This window comes from Pteropus alecto, unplaced genomic scaffold (assembly GCF_000325575.1).
Source record: "Pteropus alecto unplaced genomic scaffold, ASM32557v1 scaffold98, whole genome shotgun sequence".
Classification (NCBI taxonomy): Eukaryota; Metazoa; Chordata; class Mammalia; order Chiroptera; family Pteropodidae; genus Pteropus; species Pteropus alecto.
The window spans coordinates 17,980,668-18,003,402 of NW_006443570.1; the positions used below are offsets into that span (position 1 = coordinate 17,980,668).

At 40.4% G+C, this 22,735-nt stretch overlaps 2 protein-coding genes and 1 long non-coding RNA gene across 11 annotated transcripts in view; 1 reads left to right on the forward strand and 2 right to left on the reverse strand.

The window, feature by feature from the left end:
• Positions 1-16,549, reverse strand: part of RHOT1 (ras homolog family member T1) — a 63,556-nt gene extending 47,007 nt beyond the window's left edge. For 3 of the 7 annotated variants that reach the window (XM_006924972.3, XM_006924973.3, XM_015599198.2), the window contains exon 1: positions 4,693-4,981. In XM_006924972.3, the coding sequence (XP_006925034.1) occupies positions 4,693-4,768 (76 nt within the window). In that variant the 5' untranslated portion in view covers positions 4,769-4,981. Of the gene's footprint in view, positions 1-4,692; positions 4,983-6,609; positions 6,725-16,426 lie in introns of those variants that run through there. The other 4 variants (XM_006924971.3, XM_015599197.2, XM_025041532.1 and 1 more) reach the window with 3 other exon arrangements.
• On the forward strand, positions 3,881-19,144 carry LOC107196597. Of its 2 annotated transcripts, none has more exons than XR_001518042.2 (4): positions 3,881-4,527; positions 5,880-5,975; positions 8,348-8,412; positions 18,995-19,144. It is a non-coding gene; the product is annotated as an uncharacterized LOC107196597 (long non-coding RNA). The 2 variants fall into 2 exon arrangements; XR_003043910.1 differs by lacking the exon at positions 18,995-19,144 and adding an exon at positions 15,828-15,958.
• The window catches only part of RNF135 (ring finger protein 135), a 29,152-nt gene continuing 15,422 nt past the window's right edge, over positions 9,006-22,735 (reverse strand). For both annotated transcript variants that reach the window (XM_015599199.2, XM_006924975.3), the window contains 2 exons: positions 18,294-18,383; positions 9,006-17,325 (listed from right to left, as the gene is read on the reverse strand). In XM_015599199.2, coding sequence (XP_015454685.1) covers positions 16,796-17,325; positions 18,294-18,383 — 620 coding nt within the window. In that variant the 3' untranslated portion in view covers positions 9,006-16,795. The remainder of the gene's footprint in view (positions 17,326-18,293; positions 18,384-22,735) is intronic.

Consider the following 22,735-nt stretch of genomic DNA (forward strand, 5'->3'; position numbering starts at 1 on the left):
ACAAGTATATGGCATTTAATATAAATATTATTATGGAAGAGAAAAATATTATCCTTTGTTAGCCAGCCATCTCATGGTCTCTATTACCTCTCTTTTGCATGGGAAATATTAAAGTGATCTATAAAAACAAAAAGCACAGCCACATTATCCCCAAGGACAGAAGGCCTTCTGATTTAGTTCAACACAACTGCCACAGTTCTGAGACTCCATGCTTCTAAGTAGGTCATCCATGGGAAACATAATTCATCACTATAGAACAAATTATCTAGATTTTCCAGGCTAAAAATTTCTTTGTCTTCTCATCACATCTTTTGAACATCTAGTTCTAAATGACAGCAAATTCCTAATATTCAGGAAGTGAAAATAACATTCTCTGCTTCCAATTACCATCCAACTCTAGCCATATTGACAATTTTTTTTAATAACACTGCCTGCTTCAAAAGAACCTACTCATTGTTATCTGCTTTATTAAAAAGCCTTGGTATCTCTTCCTAAGTTACTGTAATTAGAATACACAGAGAGGAAGAGGGTGACAATGGAATTATATTTTTAACTGGAAAACTTTAGCATTTTGGAAAATAACTGAGCACTGTTCCAAAGGAAAATTTTATTGACCATATGCAGACAGTGTGGGCTGCAGAAGAACTAATGCTGTGGTCTATCCCTCTCCTTCATACCAGATCCACACCTGTGCCCAACTTGTGCCAGAGGACCGAAAATCACAGTGGAGGTTAGGTCTTAGTACATATCTGAGGATGATGTAGAACAGACTATATGAATAGAACAGACTATGTAGGATGGACTCTCTATGGTCAGATGCTTGAACATCCTCGGTCACAGAAGATCACCCAATATATACTGTGTACTAACACAGTATAATTGAAACTGAGCAGTTTAATCTTCAAATATCATTCTAACAAAGACCAGACTGGAGAACAATATGGCTTTAAAAGGACCACAGAAAGTTTTTTTTCTAAAATAACTGCTATTCCTGACGTGTCTTGACTCTTATCCCCAGCTTATAGCTAAAGAATCTTTCCCCAACCCGTTCAAATCTCTAAGATGACTTCCGGTATTTCAAAGAGAAGGTGACCTCTGTTGGCAAGGGCTATAATTCCTGGCAGCCAAGACATGGAATAGACATGGCATTGTCATTGTAAGTCACCGGTCTACTTTACTGCCAGAATACAGGAATCTCCCAAACAAAATAAAGCTAAGGACAAGGAATAAGAGACTGGATGAATGCTGCCCCTTCAAATCCTAACAATAACCATATCAGCTTGGATTTAAAAAAGGAGAATAATCAAATTTATATGACTGAGGGGAGTGGTTTGGAAAACAAGTGAAGTCTAAATAAACCGAACTAGCTTCAACTCATTCATTCATTCAATAATTATTTGAGTGCCTACTTTGTGCTAGGCCTATTCTAGGCACTAGGGATATAGCAATAAACAGGACAAATCTCCTGTCCTCATGAAGCTTACTTTCTAATCCAAGTAACAAAAATAGAAAACAAAATAACGAGAACAAAAATAAGTGAAAAAATATGCAGGGGAGTGGGGATAATGTCTGGGTCAGGCAGGGTCTTCTAGTAGAGAAAGCAATGAAGGACAGTGATCTAAGAGCAAAGCAAGGGCAGATTGTGAAGGACTTTGTAAACCTGCATTAAAGTTTTGACTTTATTCTAAGTGAAAGAAGAAATCATCAGCGAATTTTAAAAATGGGTAACAGGATTTGAGAACTTTTTAAAGATCACTCTGTCTGCTACATGGAGGATGAATGAAATTAGAAGCACGGAGATCAGTTAAGGAGGTATTACAAAAGCCTAGGCCAGAGCCAGTGGAAGCCTGAACTAGTTTGACAAATCCGGTAAGAGCTACCAGACTCAATTAAAAAGAGGATAAACAGTTCCACTTTCTTAATGAACTTGACCTGTAGTAAATAATTACATCTCAATTAAAAAAAAAAAAAAAAAGACCTCACTAAACTAAAACTATCTTATGTACTTTTATGTAGCTACATGATTCAGATAAAAGGGTAATATGACTCACGCTAATTTTACTGTAAGAGGGACATTTGTTAAGCATAATAATGCAAATCTAGTTAAATACAAATTCTGGCCATCGAATTCAACCATGAAAAGCTATAACCTGAAGAACTAAGTTTTGTGTGGTCGCACTCACTAAACTAAAACTATCTTATGTACTTTTATGTAGCTACATGATTCAGATAAAAGGGTAATATGACTCACGCTAATTTTACTGTAAGAGGGACATTTGTTAAGCATAATAATGCAAATCTAGTTAAATACAAATTCTGGCCATCGAATTCAACCATGAAAAGCTATAACCTGAAGAACTAAGTTTTGTGTGGTCGCATTGTTAAAGAATTTTAAAGTTTGTTTTGTTGAAAGAGTGGTAATTTTTTGTTTTGGCCTGAATGGTATGCAATACGTTCGATAATTAAGATAAGGTGCAGATGATATTTAAAACATTTTGGTTTTCTCTGAAAATACTTTAAAATTTATAGACAGTCTAACTTCTCTGATCTAAGCACTGAATAAATATTAAGCAATTAATTAGCAGTAAAGCCTGGATGGGTCAGAATCGAGATTCTGGATGGGCCAAAAAAACACCCCCATGTGACCCTCAGAGTACAGTACAAGTTTGGCAAACAGAATGTTAAAATCATTCACAACTGTTTCAGAGCTTCAATGAATGAAGCTGCTGCTGTGTGGTTTGGGGACAGACACTAACAGCAATAAAATGTGCTGAAGTGATAGAGAGGGAAACAGGCTTTACAATACCAGAAATGATGCTCCTTTTTCTTTTTCTCCCCATTCCCTTTAACATCTTAAAACTATAACTGAATTACTACCACTTTTTTCTAAGTGATTTTCCTGATAAATGTATGTATCAGATCAATATTAAAATAGCCTTGGTCACACTTATGTTTACCTAGCATTTAGGGTGCTACAGCCAGGCCTAACATTATAAATAAGCCTTTTTCTTGTGTCAAGTTTCACATTATGATCAAAAAACTTGCAAATACACTTTTATCAACTCTTATTTGCTTTCATTTCTACGAAACATAGCTTGTAATTTTTCTAACAAATGTTTATTTTACGTATTTATAAATGAATAATACTGTTAACATTTCAACTTAAATGTCCTAAGGCTGACAATATATTTTATATTATGTATAGCATTTCAATTAGGTGTTTTGAGACTAATTATATGTGTTTCCTATATTCAAAACTAGTAATAAAACATAAGATTTTTGTTTTAAGAAAATGAGAATTAACAATTACTATAAACTATTTTATGATACAGCTAAGGATCAATTTAAGCGATCATTCACTCATTTTCCCTACCTTGCTTTTCCAAACTCATCAGTATGAACCATGTGTTGTTAATTAACACCTTCCTGAACTTTGTCAAGGAAGTCCATGCAAAATACAGATTAAGATATAGTTATAAATAAAGACTAAAATTCACAACTGCAATTCAAAAAGCAAACTGGCTAAGTTTACTTCTAACTTCTGATTCTAAAGAAAGATTTCTCCAAATGGCAGGTGCACAGAGACTTCAATGAACATTAAAGAACACTACAGAAGACGGTAAAAATGTGCTAGTTTTCTTCCTTGGGAGTGTATCACAGTGACCTGGAGGGGGTTCTCTAGAATGGAATAGAGTTTAGAACAGATCGCTTCAAAAGAGCAATGGCAGAGTATTAACTAATGTACTTTAAAACAAACAAGCCAGTCCTCAGCAGTCCACTTTCTTATTTTAGTCAACCGAGTTAGTAAGTCCCTGATGTTCTCTCTCCAAGACAGTGAAAAGAAGGCATTTCACCTTCTTTATATCTTCAAAAGGTGAAATCTAAGAATCTCTAGGAGGTCTCATGGGTGCCTGTTATTTATAAATTTATTCCAAACCAAGTAGCTACGGAATAACACTAAAAAGAGAGGGAAAAGTAGGCTTTAGGGTAACAATAATTCTCTTAACTAAAGGACCCTCTCCAGATAATTATTCATTCATTGAGCGCTGTGTAACTTGAAGTCGAGAGTAAATTTGAGGAAATATCGAGTGTACCAGGAGTTATTCCAAGGCAAAGTTAAAAAAAAAAAAAATGCTCCATAGCTTCAAGTCAATGCTTAGAGGGAGAGAATACGGCGAGCGCAAAAATAATAAAAAATAAAAAAAGCCGAAACCTGACCTTGTCCGTAAGTCGAATAGTTCTGCACCCCACCCCGCCCCCACCTTCTCCAGGAGCGGGTTCACGCAATCTCAATTGGTCAGTCTGCCTATTCCAGCATCTGCCCGACAGTGACAAGGGAATCTTCAAGGAAGATGAGCGGGTCTGAAAGGAGCGGCCTCAGAAGCTGAGGCCCAGGAAGAAAGGACTCGAAGAAGAAAAGGAGGAGAGGACCTTCGGAGGGATGAGACCGGGCTGTCAGAAGCTAATGGGGACATGGCTTGGGAAGACAACTGCGGGACACGGGAGGAAGGTCTTATGAGGGCCCAGGTGAGGCCAGAGGTTGAGGGCCGCCTGCGGACAACCTGAAGGGAAGAGTTAAGGGGCTGGGAACACAGGGTTTGCTGATGGAAGAGAGCGGGGCGGCGAGAGGCGAGCAGGCCCGGGGAGGCAGGGGCCGCGGCAGCCACCGCCAGCACGGGTGCGCGGACTCACGTTCTCCCACCAGCAAGATCCGCACGTCTTTCTTCATGTCGGCGGCTCGCAGGGGCCGTACTCGGCCCGCACGCATGGAGCGGACTCCTCTCGCCGGGAGCGCCCACCCCTAGGCGCTGCTCTCCCCGCGCTGCCGGCCAGCCTCCCCCGCTGCCCCGCCCGAGCCTCGGCTACCCGGGCCCGCTGCGCCGCCTCCTCCGCTGCAAACCCACTCGAGAGCCGGGACAGCGGCAGCTCCGACTCCTCCGGCTTCGCGGGAGGCGGCACGGCGGCGGCCGGGTCGACGGAGCGCCGTGAGGGACAAGCGCTTTCAGAACGCGAACGTTCTCCCCGCTTGAGCAGCGCCCCCCGCGGTCAGGCTTGCTGCAGCGCACAGCGGAGGAGCCTTACCCACGCCTCCTCGGGGCGCAACCATCAGCGTTAAGGTTTGAGCTGGGAATTTGAGTGGCAGATGCGCTAGTCTGACCCCATTTATTTTACAAAATAGGGGCAAGAGAAGTTCCTTGTTCAAGGTCACATAGCCAGAGGTTGGCAGTGATTCAAGGTGAGAATATTCTCACCAGACTATACGCTCCAGGAGGGCAGTGACCTGTCTACCTAGTTTTCGTCAATATCCCCACCTTATTGTACATAGTCCTCAGATAATGCATGACTGAGTAAAGAATGACTGGGTCGCAAGATTTATCCCTTTCCACTACCCAAAGCCCACCACCCTAGCTGCTTTTTGCCTGTGATGCTTATAAAATACAATTCTAAACAACAGGATTTTTTCTTACTCTGTGTAAAAAGATTCATTTCTTTGTAGCCAGACTTTTCCCTGGTCTAAGCCATACTAAGCCAAACTAAGTGACTTTCTGTTTTACTTTAGGTAGTGTCTTCTGATAGTTCTCTTTATTCAGGCTTGCCCAGCGTGGTGCTGGGCCCATAGGTGGCACTCTTACTGATTTTTCTAACAGTGCCTAATTTCCTCCTGACCTGCTCCATCTGGAGGAATCTGCTGCTACATCTCTAAAGCTAGAATAGTGCTTGGCACACAGTGAGATTAGATAGGCAGACAGAGACGGATAGACAGATAGAAATGAGGAAACACTATCTGTGCATAATGTGCTTTTTTATGTCTTAAATGTTACATAGTAAGTTTTTAAAGGGAATAAAATGTACATAACACCAATCCCCTTTTCTTTTAGGAGAGGCCATGTGGTCTGGTGCAGCAAGTTAAGAGCTACTGACAATTGCTTGGGTTTGAATCCTGAGTCAGTCACCTAATACTTATGTGATCCTGAGTGAGTTCTTTTACTTCTCCAAGACTGTCCCTTCTTCTGTAACATAGAAGTAATGATAAGAATACCTACCTCTTCAGGTGGTTGTGAAAAATAAATAAGATAATACATGTCAAGCATTTGGTACAGTTCCAGATTCATGGTATTTCTTCTACTGATCTCAGGTATCATTATCATAAAGTTCACTGAAAAGTTGTAATCTGCAGGTATTGAGGCAAATATGCTGTTATGTTTATCAAAAATTTCACCATCTTAGTTATATGATGTCCCTAATGAGCATAGGGAGGAAGCCCTTCCAAAAAAGCACTCTCTCTGTGATATAAGGAAAGACAGGAAAGATACACTTCCTGCTCCTGCAAGATAATGAAGTCATAGTCCAGGATGGATGCAAATAAGATGTATGGAAATGTGAAATTCAGGAGGCTTGCTTATGTGATCTTTCAGAGAAAAGTATTCCTCCAAATTTGAGTATTAAAAATGTTTGAGTTGGAAAGACCCTTACAGAGTACCTATTAGAATTCCACTACTCTGTAGATAAGAAAAACAAGAGATATCATGAATTGCTAAAGGCAGTGCAACTAAGATTGAGCCCTGGCTCTGCCATGCCCAGAGTGTGACTCTGGGCAAGTCACATTACCTCTCTGTGCCTCAGTTTCCTCTCTTCAAATGAAGTCTTTAATTTCTTCCCAGCCTTCTACTTCATAGAGTCATTTAGAGGATCCCATGAAATCATGTATGTGAAAAAGCTTTTCCTTAAAAAAACAAAACAAAACTGAATTACAGGGAGCATTTGAGATCTTGCTCTCTGGCATATGTTGTCACAATTTGGCTCAAATAAATACATAAAAAAATTTTTTAATGAATTACACAAATATCATATCACAAAGAACAAAAGCCCTTTACAGAGAGGCAAACTCTTTAGGCCACTGCTCACTCCAGGCAACACTTTGTAGAGAATCTCGACCCCAAGAGCTTTGCATCATCTTGCCAATGGTGACAACGTTAATTCTGTGGTGACAATGTTAATTCTCACACACTTCTCCAGGAGTGTAAGAAAAGACAAGTCTTTGTTGTGGTGCATATGTGTACTGGGTAAAGGCTTTCGCATGGGAAAATGTCTGGAAGGCAGAGGACTAGAAAGAAAAGTTTATTTGGGGGAGAATATTGCAGAAATAATATTGGGAACTCCTTTGTAAATAAAACTAAAAAATCCAGACTCAAGGGGTGCAGGAAGGAGAAAATCAGCAAGAGTGTACAGCAGGCAGCAACTAACGGTTTGGTATAAACAGAGGCCAACACTCACTAAAGTGGAAGGGAGGCGTCCAACATGCCAGAATGCGCCTCCCAGGCAATGTAAGTTTCTTTTTACAGCCCCTCTTCATCTACTGATCAGCTATATTTCTGAAGGTCTAATCTCCCGTCTTGCCTTGAGCTTTATACCCTTCTCATAATAAGACATCCATCAGGGGTCACTATGAAGTTCTCCTGGAGATGGCATAGCTCTGTGGTTAAGAGCAAGGACTCTGGAGTCTGCCTGTCTAAGTCTGGACCTCAGCTTTGCCAATTATTTCATTGGGCAAGTTGCTTAACTTCTCTGTAGCCTCGGCTATCAAGTGGGAATGACACCTCATGGAATTATTATGAAGATTAAATGAGTTAGTATAATAGGAAAACATAATAGGAAATAGGGCCTGGTACATGGTCGGTGATACATAAATGTTGAATAAATATAATAAATTGTGCGGGAAGTGACTTTTGTACCCCTCTCTGAGCCTAAAAATAGAGCCACAGGATGACACACAGTGCAGCAAAACATAAGCCAGAGAATGGAGTTGTCGGCAGTGGAATTTACTGTTGGGCTATTACAGATTGATTACTGTATATTAAGTAGATTGGATAAAGCCAAGAGGGCAGTTTGATATCTAAAAGGCGCTGATGGAATTTTCCTCTAGAATGCTGCTAGGAAGGAGCTCTACCATCACAAGATAGACTTCATGTCTCCTCAATTGCGCAGGGGACATAGGGATGTCTAAACAAAGTACTTTTGCCAGGTTAACAAAAGGATCCATCTTTTATGCCTATCAAAGGAGGAATTTGCAACATAGCCTCTCTCTGAGTCTTAGGACAGCGGAACACCCAGGGCCAGTGGGCAGGCCTGCTGGGTAGAAGATATATGTATGTTAAATGAATGATACAGGGTGGAACAAGAGGCTGGCCTCTGATTGGTGAGTTAGACATAGTCTTGGGCACGAGGCCAAATTAGACTTGGATTGGCATCAAATCCACCCTTCAGACTCATCTATCTTTGGTCTGTCAAACGCAAAGCAGCATCCATCATCTGCCCATTCTTCACTTTTGTCTCCCGTTCCTTCCAGGAAGTCTTCCTTTTCCTGCCAAGTCCACTCTGGTATAGCAGAAAAGTCCAGTGCCTCAATACAGGGTAAGTATTTTATCTTGCCTTTTAATGCTTTGTTCTTGGTTCATTGTTCAAACATCGATGTCCTCTGCATAGTCACATGGATTAGTCTCTAGAGGACAGAGAGTCTGTTTGCTTGATTTGGCTGGAAGGTACATCACTCAGCACAACTACTTATCAAAAGGCATTTGATTATAACTAACCATGTTGAAAGGAAATTTTTCCAGACAAGATCCTCATCTGTTGAGGTTGCAGCCAGTTTTCTTTTAATTTTCTCAAGCTCTTTTCAGATACAGGTTGTAAAGCAAATGCCCTCAATTAAGAGATAATTGATATTGAGAAGCCTTTCAGACCATCCTCCCCTATAAAAGCCTTGTTTCCTTATGGAATGGTTAAGAGCATAGGCTCCGGAGTCTACATTTCATCTCCAATACTTTACTAGCTGTGCAACATTGGGCAAGTTACATAATTTCTCTGGAAAACCTTAACCTTGTCAGCAAAATGGAGCTATCTCATAGGGGCTCTTTTCAGAATTAAATAAAATAATGCAGGTACATTTGCAACAAAGTGGATGGACCTTGAGAGTATCATGCTAAGCAAAATAAGTCAGACAGAAAAAGACAAGAACCATGTGATTTTATTCATACATGGGATGTGAAACAGAAAGCAACAAAATGAACAAACAAAACAGACTCATAGACACAGATAACAGTATGATGGTTACCAGAGGAGAAAGGGGGTAGGGGAAGAATTAAGAGGGGAGAGGGGGTCAAATATATGGTGATGGAAGGAGTCTAGACTGGTGGTGAGCACACAATGCAATATACAGATGACATATTATAGAATCGTACACTTGAAACTCATGTTATTAACCAATGTCACCCCAATATATTGAATTAAAAAATAATGATGCAGGTAAAGCATTTATCATGTTGCTTAACACATAGTTCATAGTTACATTATCACCCTTAACAGCTGCACTTTAAAATTTGGAATTCATTTGCTGACTTGCATTATCTTTCCAAGGGTAAACTGATTAGACTGCTACCAAATTATAAACACTATAAGCAAAAACGGATCTAATAAAATTTTTAATCATTGTAGAGACATTAAAATTTTTGCTGACTTATATACCAACCAGTGATTCTCAAAATATTTTAGGCCACAAGCTATTTCTGCAAAACCAAAAATTCCATAGAATAGTAAGTCTATAATTTCTGTTTATCGTTGCAAAGAAATCACCACAATTAAATATATTCTAAGAAAATAATTCAAAAGAACTATACATATACCTATATATTCTATTTATAGCAATATTACACAATAGTTAAAAAATAGAAAAACATACAATTAAAAGGGAATATCTAAATTAAGTATGACATAAAATAATTGGACCTTTGGAGTCAATGAGACTAATGACTATTAAAGATATAGAAAAGTATTTACAAAATAGGTAAAAAAATGGAAATATAAAACCATATATATAATCACAACTATATAAAAACTAAGTATATGTTCACTTATGCAACTTATAATTTTGAACTTTTACAAGCATGCTCATGTGTTAATTGGGTAATTAAAAACTAATTGACATACATAAATATTAGATGAGAGTACAAAGAATAGAAAAATACATTAAAGATTATGAATTAATTTTTAGTACAAGCATCTTTTGTAAAATGTCAAAGTGAATTTAATAATTATATCTTTTAAGTAAATTAATAGAAATATTTAAAAGAATAGCAATACTTTAAGTGAGACATTAAGGTAGGATATCATGTGTATTAAGTCATTTAACATATTTATTGTTTTCAGCATATTGAGGCTTTGTGCCAGGTGCTAGGGACACAGTAATAAACATCACAGAGTTATCATGGCAGGCAAGTTGTGGACAAGGCAATTCATCTTTAGACATCCATCCTTCCTCTCATCAGAATCCTCCAAATCATTATCTACATACCCAAACCTCCCTTTTCAAAAACCTTGCATAAAAGTTAGCATCTCATAATCTAAATCTCTTTCTACCTCCTCCCTCCTCGCCCCAGCTCTAGCTGAAACCAGCCAGACTTACGTGCCTGTGTCCCATTCCTTCTAGTAATCTGCTCTCTGCATGGCTGTGTTCACAGATGATCCCCCATGCAACACAATGCCATAACCCAGCAAAAATGCAGATATCCCCAGAAAGCACCTAGGAAAATGACCACGGTTTTAGCCTGAGTGACCTAACTATTCATTCCTAGTATTAGTGGATCAGCTTTGATCTGATCTAAACTCATCGTGCACCATTTTCAATGGTGACTTCTCTCTGGACAAGGGGAGGATACTCTAGGCAAAGCAAAGTGGATGTGCAAAAGTATATATGACGCAAAGCAGGGGGGCTGGGGTGAAAGGTGTATGAGGGAGGATGACAGGAAACAGGGGCTAGAGGTAGGGAAGAGTAGAGCAAGGAAGTGGAACGTTCTGCTGTAGGCACTGGGGATTTTTAAGCAAAGGAGCAACATGATCTTATTTGTGTTTCGGAAAGCTCATAGCAGCCGAATGAGACTAGATGGGAAGGGGTTCTGACTAGAGTTGGAGGGGCTCAAATTAAAATAATCCAGGAGAGTAGTGATGAGAGTCTGAACCAGTGTTTAGATGCAGAGGGAAGAGGAGGGATTGGAATTGAGATGATTTGAGATGGCAGAATCCAGTCAGAACTTGGTGACTAATTGCACAGGAAGTGGGTAGGAGGAGAGATCCTATGGTAGCTCTCAGACACTGTGTCCTGGAGATTGTCAGTGATCAAAACCATAAGGTTTTCTCCCCCAGGGCATATATATTTTGAAAAATAAAGGTGACCATTTCACTGAGCAGGGAAAGAAGACACAGTCTTCCAAATTTCACCAGACCAATTTTTGGAGTCCTGTTTCCTGACATGGTAGAATAAGAGAAATATAAATGATGCGGGGACATCAGAGTGACTCTTGTGGCCAGAAAGATATTCCCTTTTCTATTATCTTTCCATCTTGATTAAGTCAAGGTGAAAGCCTCAGTAAATCATTGTTAACACTTGATAATCTATTGAGAGGGAGGGAGAGAGTAAGCCTCAGGTTCAGAGCCTTACACAGACAATAGTATCAAGGTAGTAACATTGTTTTGTTTTCCTTGACACATATATTTAGGGTTACCCTGCTTTTTAAGATATATGATTCTGGTTTCCATTTACATATATTTTTAATTTTCCTTTTGAAATAAATATACCTGAAGGGAGAAAAGTGAATCGGTTTAGGAGAAAAAAAATAAGTAAAAAAAGGTACAGGAGACATACAGATGTAACCAATCGTGGCACATAAAAGGCTGAAGCTTGGGAAACCCTGTCCTAAAAATACTATGCCTGATTAGGAAGGTAAAGCCCAAATTAAAAATAAATCTTTAGCATAAACTAAGTATAATTAAAGAAGTCTGCAATCCTCTGGAAGGACAATCATGCTGTGATTAGGGTTTTCAGCAATTATGCAAGTGGATGAATTTGGGGTTTGGGGCTGAGGGAGTGCAGGATGATAGAGTTGAGCATATACCAAGAAAAATTCTCCTTTTCCTCTCAAAAGCCCCAGATACCTAACCCTGGGGAAGGGACTTCTTCTATCACAGCTAGAGGGCCTGAGAGGTCTCCCCAGAGAGCAACATCGTTTCATTTCACGGTTTCTTTCTGCAATCATCTAGGAAATAAAGTCTTCAAATTAAAATTTTCCAGAAAAAAAAAATGTATTTGAGGAAAAGCAAGGGGCAGATATAACTGTATTGGAGGTTGCTGTGAGTGTACGAAGGTGGTGGCTTCCTGCTCAGCAGGTAGTTCTTCCAGGAACCCAAAGCCCTGCATCCCAATAACGGGCACAACAGGGTGTTAAAAAAAGAATATCCAGCCTAAGAAAAAGAATTTTGGGAGTTTTTTTAAGCCAAACTTACGACAATTGCCAGGAAGCAAAATCTTAACAGACTGAGAAAATGCTCCAGAAAATGGTAGTTTTACAGCCTATTTATGTTAGAATCAAAGGAGAAGACTTGTAAGTGGTTGAGGGTTTATATGAAATTCATCGGTGGTAGATTAGGGAGGTAAGAGAAAGAAACGTGCGGAAATCTCTGAGATTGGATAGAAAATAAAATGGAGAGACACACACTTTTACATTGGTGGGTACAGGCTAGTTAACATTTACACACATAGAGATGGTGTATGGGCAACAAGATAACAACAGAGGTTCTGTGGGCTCGTGCTCCGGTGGGAGGCTGTACCCTGAGGGGTCCAGAAAAAGGGGATCACTCTGATATTCCAAGGGTGTATTATCTTAGGTGCAAAAAGACATGGACAGGCTCAGTTAAGGTAAATATTGACCTTTGTTAAGGGAGCTACAAGCTCAGGATGTGACTACCTGTCACAGTTCACTTTTAGTCAGGAATTTTTATGTTCGGACCATCCTATGTGGTTACTTTTGGTCCCTGAATTTGTAAGGCCCACCATGCAGGCCTCCCCTGAGCTTGTCAGGTTTAGTATGTGGCCCCTTTTTCATCCACAGTCCTCTCCCTGGCAATTGTCATCAGCTTGGCTCAAATAAACTCTTATAAGACTTTTTCTTAGGCTGGACATTCTTTGACAAGTACCTTCCAGTAGCTTCCTCCCCAGCAGGTGAGTGTGAGTATGTGTCTGAGGTGGAGAAGAGGAAAAATACACAGAGGTAGCCCTCATCACTGACGTCACCCTACCTCTTTCTCCCTGGACTCCCAGGAAAAAAAAAAAAGCACTTAAAAGAGACAAGGCCTGAAAGAAAACACAAGTGTTTGAGAGAAACATCTCCAGATAGGGTGAGAAGCTGCCCACGGGGGAGTTCCTGGTGCTCTCCCCAAGGAAAGAGCCTTCGTCCCCTGAGAAGTCTTTCAGGCTTGATGTGTGGGGGGACAGTTTCCTCTCAGAAACAATGCAGACCCGAGTGGGAGGTCCTCCATCTCCATTTGAAAAGAGGCATTTCAACTTCGGTTCTCCTTTGGAGGATTGTATGTTTGTGCCAGGGAAGGGTGCCATTTTCCGCAGTGTACTGAAAGGGTTGTACTGACAGAAAGCTCAAGATAAAAGCAAGGAAACCAAAAGTGATAACCTTTATTCTCTACCTTTATGATTCTTGTGCTTAGGCTCCAGTTGGGGGAAAGCATGTGACCAGCTGATAAACCCCATGCTCACAGAGCCCCCTTTATCCAAACCACTTGAGAGGATGGTATTTCATCAAACCCTCAAGAAGCTAAATCCCTGGTCTTTAAATTTTCAGTACTTTTAAAAGGCGAGCATCAAGGTGACTCTGGTTGAGAAGATAAAAGCTCCCTAATGCAGAAAGTGAGAACATAGAGCCTTTTAATGCTCATCTGGCACAGAGAGAAGCCCTGTCCTTGCTTGGACAACCCAAGGCCAGTATACTGAGGACCACCACCAACCACAACCAGAAAAAAAAGAACACCTCATGGCTCTAGGGCTAGCTGTGTCCTATCAAATTGGAACGCCAGGTCCTGGTCACAGCATGGAACCTTATCAGAGAGTATTAAGGTTAGAGACTTGAGTGTGGGGAAATTGGGCCTGGTCCCTGCTCTGCCACACTCAGCTGATTGACCCTGCCCTGGCCTCTGCTTCCTTGTGTGTTAACAGAAGGATAGTAAAATTCATCACACGGGGTGGTCATGAGGCTCAGAGAGCAAAATTAGAAGATCTTGCAGAAATATTCTGCTTGCCCATTTTCAAGCATACATACCAAACTCAGGTGTGAATCTCAAAATGTTAAGAGACCAAAGTGTGTGAGAGTAAAATATAGTTGTCATTGTTTCTATGGTTATAATCACCCTGGCATTTTCCCAATTTTCTCAGAAACCCTTACTTAATTCTTTCAGCAACCTTTGAAGGAAGGTAAGGAAGGGAAAATAATTATTATTTCCATTTTACAGGGGAAAGAGAGACAAAGAAGTTAAATGCATTGTCAAAGGTTGCCTGGCTGGTTTGTGTGGCAAGGCTCAACCCAGTCTAACAGAGTTGAATTTCCACATCTTTAAAATAGGTGCTAATGCAGCCTGGGGTCCTACAGATGTGAACTGTAAGGAACAGAAAAGGAGGGGGAAGCATGTAGATTAGGAGACTTAGAAGAAGATTTATCAACTGCTAATGGGTATGAGGGTTCTTTCTGGGGATGATGAAAATGTTCTAAAATTAGATTATGGTGATGGTTTCACAACTCCATGAATATGCTAAATAACACTAATTTGTACACTTTAAATAGGTGAATTTTATAGTATGGAAATTACATCTCAACAAAGCTGTTAAGCAAAAGATATCAGGGTCTTTGTTTTTGTTTTTGTTTTTTTTAATGGGCAAGATAAACTTGTGGCGAGGGATGCATAACTCTAAAGAGAAGAAGTAAAAAAAAGAAGTAATCACTGTAAAAGTTCGGATTCCTTTCAGGTGGAAGGAGGTTTTGGGGATTGGGATGGGGCCCACAAAGGAGCTTCTGGGTAGGTAGCAAGCTCTTATTTCTTGACTTGAAGGGTAGTTAACAAGAGTGTTTACCTTACAGGAATTCATTCCACTCCACACGTGTTTTATGTGGTTCTCTACATCTGTTTTATGACAAAATGATTTTTAAAAATAGAGGAAATCAAGTATGAAATGACATCCTGTGCTGGCCAGACTGTAAGACTCATGATCAACCCCCTCCCCCCCAACCCCATCTGTTTTGTTTTGGGGACAAATTATGCTGAGACTGAGTTTGTCTTTGACAATTGTTTAACACAGCTTCACTGAGGGAATTATAATAATTTCACCAGCCAATAGCATACGGGATAAAGTCTCTTAATAAGCCAATAAAGAAGTAACGTTCTCTAAACCAATGAGATTAATTACACTATTGTTTCAGGAAAGGGGAGATGAAAAGAATGAAGTCCCAATTTAGTTGAGATGTACCTTTATACCAGTTGGTACTTGGGAGAGAAGACTTAGCCAACTGGGAGCTGACATTAGCTGCCAGTGCAAAAGTAAAAGTCCCTGTTGCTAGAGCACATTGCTATGGAATGATGGCATCACTATTAGGCAAGATGATCTCTTTCCACTGCTGGTAAGAGTCACCTTTACCATGGCAGGAGTTAATGTTCCAAGGGTGTCCGGAAAGCTCTTCAGGTCAGCAAAGTATTGCCTTGCCCAGACCGAAACTCTCAGATATTCCTTGCAAACTCTCAGTATTTATAGTCTAAGTGTCCTCTTGCCATAGTTGCTTCTTCACATATTCTTATTGATAAGCCCCCAGAGGGGCCATAACAGCTGAGCTTGAGTGCTTATCAACATCCTACAGATACGATAATGACATCCCGACTTACTTTATTTTTATATCAAAACAATTTTACTTCTAAAAATATTTTTTTGTCTTTGCCATAAACAGTATTAAAACAACTTCACTTAAGTCATAAACAATTGAAATATATCAAACCAATACACAACAAGAACTGAGGCCCTCAGTCTGACAACTCACGAGAAACTGAATGCTGCCAACAACCATGTGAGCTTGGAAGCAGATCCTTCCCCAGTCAAGCCTCTGATGACACCGTGGCCCCAGCTGAAACCGTGACTACAGCTTGTGAGACTCTGAAGCAGAGGCCTCAGCTAAGCTGTGCCCTGACTCCTGACTTACAGAAACTGAAATAATAAACGTGTGTTGTTTGAAACCACTAAGTTTATGGTAATATTATTACACAGAGACTGATAATATGCCCCTTGTGTTGGCGGGTTCCTAAAACCACTCTCAGATTCTGAGAGTCACTAGAAGGACTCACAGAACTCAGCAAAGCTGTTATACTCTTGGTTACAGTTTATTACAGTGAAAAGATACAGATTAAAATAAGCAGTAGGCAAAGGCACATAGGACAGGACCCAAGAGACACTAATTATTCTCTCCCAGTGAAGTTCTATGGACAATGCTTATTTCTCCCAGCAACAATATGTGACAACGTGCAAGGAGTATTGCCAACCAGAAAAACTCACCCAAGTGTTGGAGTCCAGGGCTTTTATTGGGGGTCAGTCATGTAGGCAGGCCCTACTGCTCATGTGGCTAACGTAAGTCTCCAGCTCCTCCAGAGGTCAAGCTGATAACCTCCTGGCCTAAGGTTACCAGGTAAACAAAGTCACTCTTAGCAGGCAGGATATTCCAGGGATTAGAGATTATCTTCCAGGAGCCAGTCAAGGGCCCGTCCTTTCTTTGGAATGTGCAGAGTTTGAACATCCCAAGTCTGCAGAGTTAACCCTTTACGTGTACCCCTTAACTTCGGGAGTGAGACTCTTGTCAGGTTGCTACCCTGCTTGAAGGCAGAGAAAAAGGTCAGGAAACCACCATGTTTTAACTCCAGAGAACCTTTATACCTTTACAGGCCTTATAGACAGAGAGTTTCCAGGATGTAAGCCATATAGCCAGAAGGCAGCGTGCAGGGGAGAGGAACCAGAGACTGGGCACTCGAACAGAAGCTTTTCCTGATTAGCCACTGAATAGAAGGCAAGCTTCTCCTGCTCAAGGTCCAGCCAGATGCCCACTACCCTAGGTTTTTCTGAGCCAAGGACAGTTTCCTTGACCATGTGCCATGCAGAGAGCTGGCTAGTCCCCTTCCACTCTACACACCAGGAGTCCCTGGTCCTTCCCAGGATCTGGTCACGGCTCATCCCCCAGGAAGCCACGCCAACTGCCCAGTGACTGCAATTCTGAGTGTCCACTTCCCAGTACTTCTGCCCAGAAGAGAAGGCCTGGGAACATAAGACCTGGCAGGTTGCAAACCTCTCATGACTCCAGGGATAGAACCGTGAGAAGTGAGACACGGTCACTGTCTGGCAATCCTCAGACACCTCCAGGCTACAGGAGAGGCTCCTCAGGTCAAAGGTTAGACTGACGGCCCCTAAAGAAAAAAACAAGAACGTGAGCAGCCAGCTCTAATTGTCCAAGCTAAGAGGTCCTCAAATAGCAAAAAGCAGCTTTGTATCTTTGAGTGTGACAAAGTTTTACTCATACTGGCATTAGGGTTGGTACATAAACTTGCTGTTCTCTGTACATACCCCTGACATTGCCGATTACCCCTTTCCCACCTTAATCTCTACTTAATGTTAACCCTCTTTCAGGAAGCCCTCTCTGAATCCCACCCAAGCAAAAAGTCACCTCTTGCTTTCCTCAACACTCCTCATGCTTTACCTATTCTCTAATAATACCATCTTCTACCTGTAGTACAGTGACTTATGACCATAGCTGTTTATATCTCTCTAGTTATACATAAGCTTCCTGAATAAGGATCAGGTCTTATTCATTTTGTGTATGTCATACTGTTTCCTACTGAGTAAATAATTGCTAACACTTACATACCATTACTACTTTAGGCACACATTTATACACATTCACTCATTTAACACTAATGACAAGCCTCCATGGGAAGTAAGTGCTCTTATTATCTCCATCTTACAGATGAGGGAACAGAGGCTCTGGGAGGTTACGTAACTGTCCAAGATCACACAGCTAGTGATAGCAGAGCTGGGAGTCAAACCCAAGCAGTCTGGCTCCAGCATCTATGCTCTCAAGGTCTACTCCGGACTGGGACAGCAATAGAACCTAAATGGGTTGGGGAATGGACCACTGGCTACATGTGGTGGCCCCAGCATGGATGCCCACAAGATGCCTGGGCTCCAAATGCTCACAGGTCTAGCTTAGCCTGGAATTTGCGTCTTCAATCCCCTTTGTCTTTGTAATCAGCTCCCCATGTGGAGGGACCTAGTCTGTGGGTAGTAAGACAGGCAGCAGGGAGATGGACGTAGCATGCTCTTGCAGCTCCCCTCTGCAGCAGACCAAACCCAAGTATGAAGCAGACCACATACTTACATTGAGCAAACCGGGAGACCTGCTTGGATGCAGGCTGGCTCTGGTCAACCAGTGGGCATGACGAGGAAGATGGAGCTTTTGAGAGTTTAACTAAAGAATCAAAAAAATTGGGAGAGGGGAAAAAGTCTCATCAGAAAAAGGCAAACAGAAGGTACCTAAACACTGTGATTGGGGCACATGGTTTGTCTTCCTCATCAGCAGCACATTTTTTAGTGTCAGGACTTGACTAGGCAGTGCTTCCAGCTCAGGTATGTACAGCCCCATGTACTCACTATGGACTTTTTTACTGTCTGTTTCCCCATTAAGCTATGAAGTCCTTGCTGGTTCCTTGTGCATCTATATGCTCTAAGAACCAAGCCCAGTGCCAGATGCATAGGAAATGTTTGATGTATATTTATCAAATAAGTTAACTTATACAGTTCCAGGGGATCACAGTTCCCTGACACCCAGAAAATTCATGAATCCCATGTCAATGCTTTAAACTGTTATTAAAACTTTTAACTGTTGTAAAAACTGAGGAACATGAGTTAGTGTGAGATTCATCTCAATTACTGACACCTCCTATTTCCCTCTTAATGTACTAAAGTTTAATTGTTAACTTAATACTACTGTATGCTTGCAATGACTACAGTAGAAGAAGAGAAAGTAAAGTCAGAGCGTGGACAATGAAGGTGAAATCTTCCCCCATTTATATCTTGAAGTGACAACAGTCTAAAGAGAACCTGAGAGTCAAACCAAGAAGAGATGAAAGACCTTGTCTAGGGTGTGGACTGTGACATCACACAGAGTAGGAGAGCTGCCCTTCAAGAAGCCAGGATCAAAATTCAGGTAGGTACCATTATGCTTGTATTAAGCTGATAAGATTTTTACTTATTATTATTATTTTCTTAATTAAAAAAATTTCAATTACAGTTGATACACACTATCATATTAGTTTCTGGTGTACATTATAGTGATTAGACATTTATATAACTTACAAAGTGATCACCTCAATAAGTCTAGTACCTATCTGACACCATACATAATTATTACGATATTATTGACTGTATTCCCTATGCTGTACTTTGCATCCCTGTGACTGTTTTTATAACTGAAAACGGTATACTTCTTAATCCCTTCACTTTTTTCACCCTTCTCCTCCAACCTCCTTACAACTGGCAACCATCAATTTGTTCTCTGCATCTATGAGTTTGTTTCTGTTTTGTTTGTTCATTTATTTTTTTAGATTCCACATATAAGTGAAATCATATGGTATTTGTCTTTGTCTTATATCAGTTAGCATAATGCCTTCTAAGTCCATTCATGTTGTTGCAAATGGCAAAATTTCATTCTTTTTTTATAGCTAATATTCCATTGTGTATATGTACCACATCTTTATCCAATCATATATTGGTAGACATTTAGGTTGCTTCCATATCTTGGCTATTGTAAATAATGCTGCAGTGAACATACAGGTGCATACATCTTTTCGAATAAGTGTTTTGGATTTCTTTGGATAAATACCCAGAAGCAGAATTGCTGGGTCATAAGGCAGTTCTATTTTTAATTTTTTGAGGAACCTCCATACTGTTTTCCATAGTGGCTATACCTATTTACAATCCCACCAACAGTGCATGAGGGTTCCCATTTTGCCAAATATTGTTGATTTATTGATGATAGACATTCTGACAGGTGTGAGGTGATATCTCATTATGGTTTTAATTTGCCTTTCTTTCCCTGATGATTAGTGATGTTGAGCATCTTTTCATATGTCTATTGGCCATCTGTATGTCCTCATTGGAGAAATGTCTATTCAGGTCCTCTGCCCATGTTTTAATCAGGTTGTTTGTTTTTCTGGTGTTCAGTTGTATGAGTTCCTTATATATTTTGGATATTAATCCCTTATTGGATATATCATTGACAAATGTCTTCTCTCATTCAGTATGTTGTCTTTTCATTTTGTTTTTGGTCTCCCTCGCTGTGAAAAACTTTTTCATTTGATGTAGTCCCATTTGTTTATTTTTTTCTTTTGTTTCCCTTGCCTGAGGAGACATATCAGGATTTTTACTTATTTTTAATCATAGTGTTAAAAAATGTTTTTTAGTTAACACCGTTTTTTTCTCCTATTGGTGGGGAAAATGATCTATACTTGACTGGTTCTTAAAGGTATTTAGAAAAAAATGACACATGATATAGATTCATAAATGCTGAGTAACTATTAAATAAAACACTGGTAATTATCAAAGAGATGAAGTTTCATGATATGTTAATCTCTCTGGGTCAAAAATCTATTGTTTGCCCACTGGTTGTGATAGGTTTTATAAAAGAAAAAAAATGTTTGCTTCATTCAGCAATTGATTTTACAGAAATATTTGTTATATAAATTTAATTAGTGAAAAAGTTCTTTATAATAGAATCTAAAGAATCTTTTGTTTTTCTACTAAAAGAAGAGAATAAGCCACAGGTTTTTTTTTCTTTTTAAAAAAGTAGCCAGGGTCCTTTGGGAATATAAAATATTATCAGGAACACATCTCTTATAGCACTATTCTGTTTAAGTAGAATTGTCCTGCACAGAATGTAGTTTCCACAGCAGCTCATGGTGTATTACATAGGGTCAAAGGAAGTCATAGTGATGAAGCAGTCAAAATGCTTGGCAGCTGTTAAAGCGCTGACTTGAAGAACAACTGACCCCTTGTCTTAAAAACAATCATGTGAAAACTTTAGGGAATGATGTTTCAGGAAACAGTGATATTTGCAGATTCTTTGTTGTAAAAATGTTCTGGACTGGTCTAAACAATCAAAAACAACATAACCACAGAGAAAGAACTACATTCTACCTGCTAATGCATACTTAAATTTTATAAGCTAAATTTTAAAAAATACTGAACATGTATACTTAATTCCTAAAAAAAATAAAAACAGAATTAGAGTATGATGTAGCAATTCCATTTTTGGGCATACATTCAAAAAAACTGAAAGTAGGATCTTGAAGAGATATTTGTACACCCATGTTCATTGCAGCATTATTCACAATAGCCAAGAGGTGGAAGGAACCCAAGTGTCCATCAATGGTTGAATGGATAAACAAAATGTGGTATTACATACAAAAGAATATATTATTCAGCTTTAAAAAGGAAGGAAATCCTGACATGCTATGACATGGATGACTCTTAAGAACATTTTGCTAAGAGAAACAAGCCAGTCACAAAAAGACAGTAACTGTATAATTCCACTTATATACAGTATCTAGATCAAACTCATAGAAACTGAAAGTGGAATGGTGGTTGCTAAGGCCTGGGGGATAAGGGGGAGGAGGAGTTACTGTTTAAAAGATATAGAGATTCAGTTTTGCAAAATGAAAAAGTGCTGGAGCTTGGTTGCACAACATCGTGAATGTACTTAACACTACAGAAAAATGGTTTAGATGGTGAACTTTATGTTATGTGTAGTTTACCACAATTAAAATAAAAAACTTTGGGGAATGGAGAGGAAGATGGCGGGCTAGGTAAAAGCAGGGTTCACCTTTTCCCAGGTCTGCATTGAAATTACAACCAAATTATAAAATAACCGATGTGGAAAACCACCTGAAGTCCAGCTGATCATAGTCAGATAATATAAACAAGGAGCCACATCGAAGCTGGTAGGAGAGGCAAAGTCACTAATCAGGTTGGACCTGCACCTGCAGGTAGTGGAGGATCACTGGGTGGTAGAGCAAGGCTGCAGAGGCGTCCCTGAAGGAGGAGGGGCTCCTGGCCTTATTCAAGGGCTCCCCAGCCCAAGGAAGAGGAGTTTCCAAAAACTCTGACTATGAGGAGATTTTGGCATCTGGCTGAGACGGAAGGAGAATGAAACCCTAGATGCCCCTTTGAAAGGCCCAAGCACAGGCTCTCTCATCTGTGGACACTCTCCCGGGGCACTGGTGGTGGCTCAGAGGCTCATGCAAGATTCATATGGGGAAAGATTGCATTTCCTGACACTAGAACAAGGGCATGACAGGCAGTCACCACTGTGGCAGCGACCATTGTGCTTTAGTCGGGCCCCCCCCCCCCCGACTGGGCAATCTACAGATGGCAACAGTTTGCCAGTGCAGGCCCCTCCCACAGGGCCATTTGGAAGTGCAGGTCTGAAGAGATCAGCCCTCCCTATCCAAACTGCAGATTGCCTGGGGCTTTTGTTGCTGGGTGGCTGCCACACCCTGCACAGATTCAGGGCTAAATATTGGCAGTTGGTAGCCAGGGCTATGAGCGCGTATTTCGGAGACAGTTTCAGGCAGATCACTGCTGCCAACACGAACTTGGGTGGATCTCAAGGATCTGTGGGCCAGTCCTGACAGCAGCTGGTCTTGCTGTGATCTGTGACTTTTGTGGAAACGTGAACAGTTACTGAAGTTGCAGCAAGACTGAGGCTGTATTGCTCTGAGGGTCATTGTCTCCCTGAGACCCAGCCCTGCCCAACCCACAAAT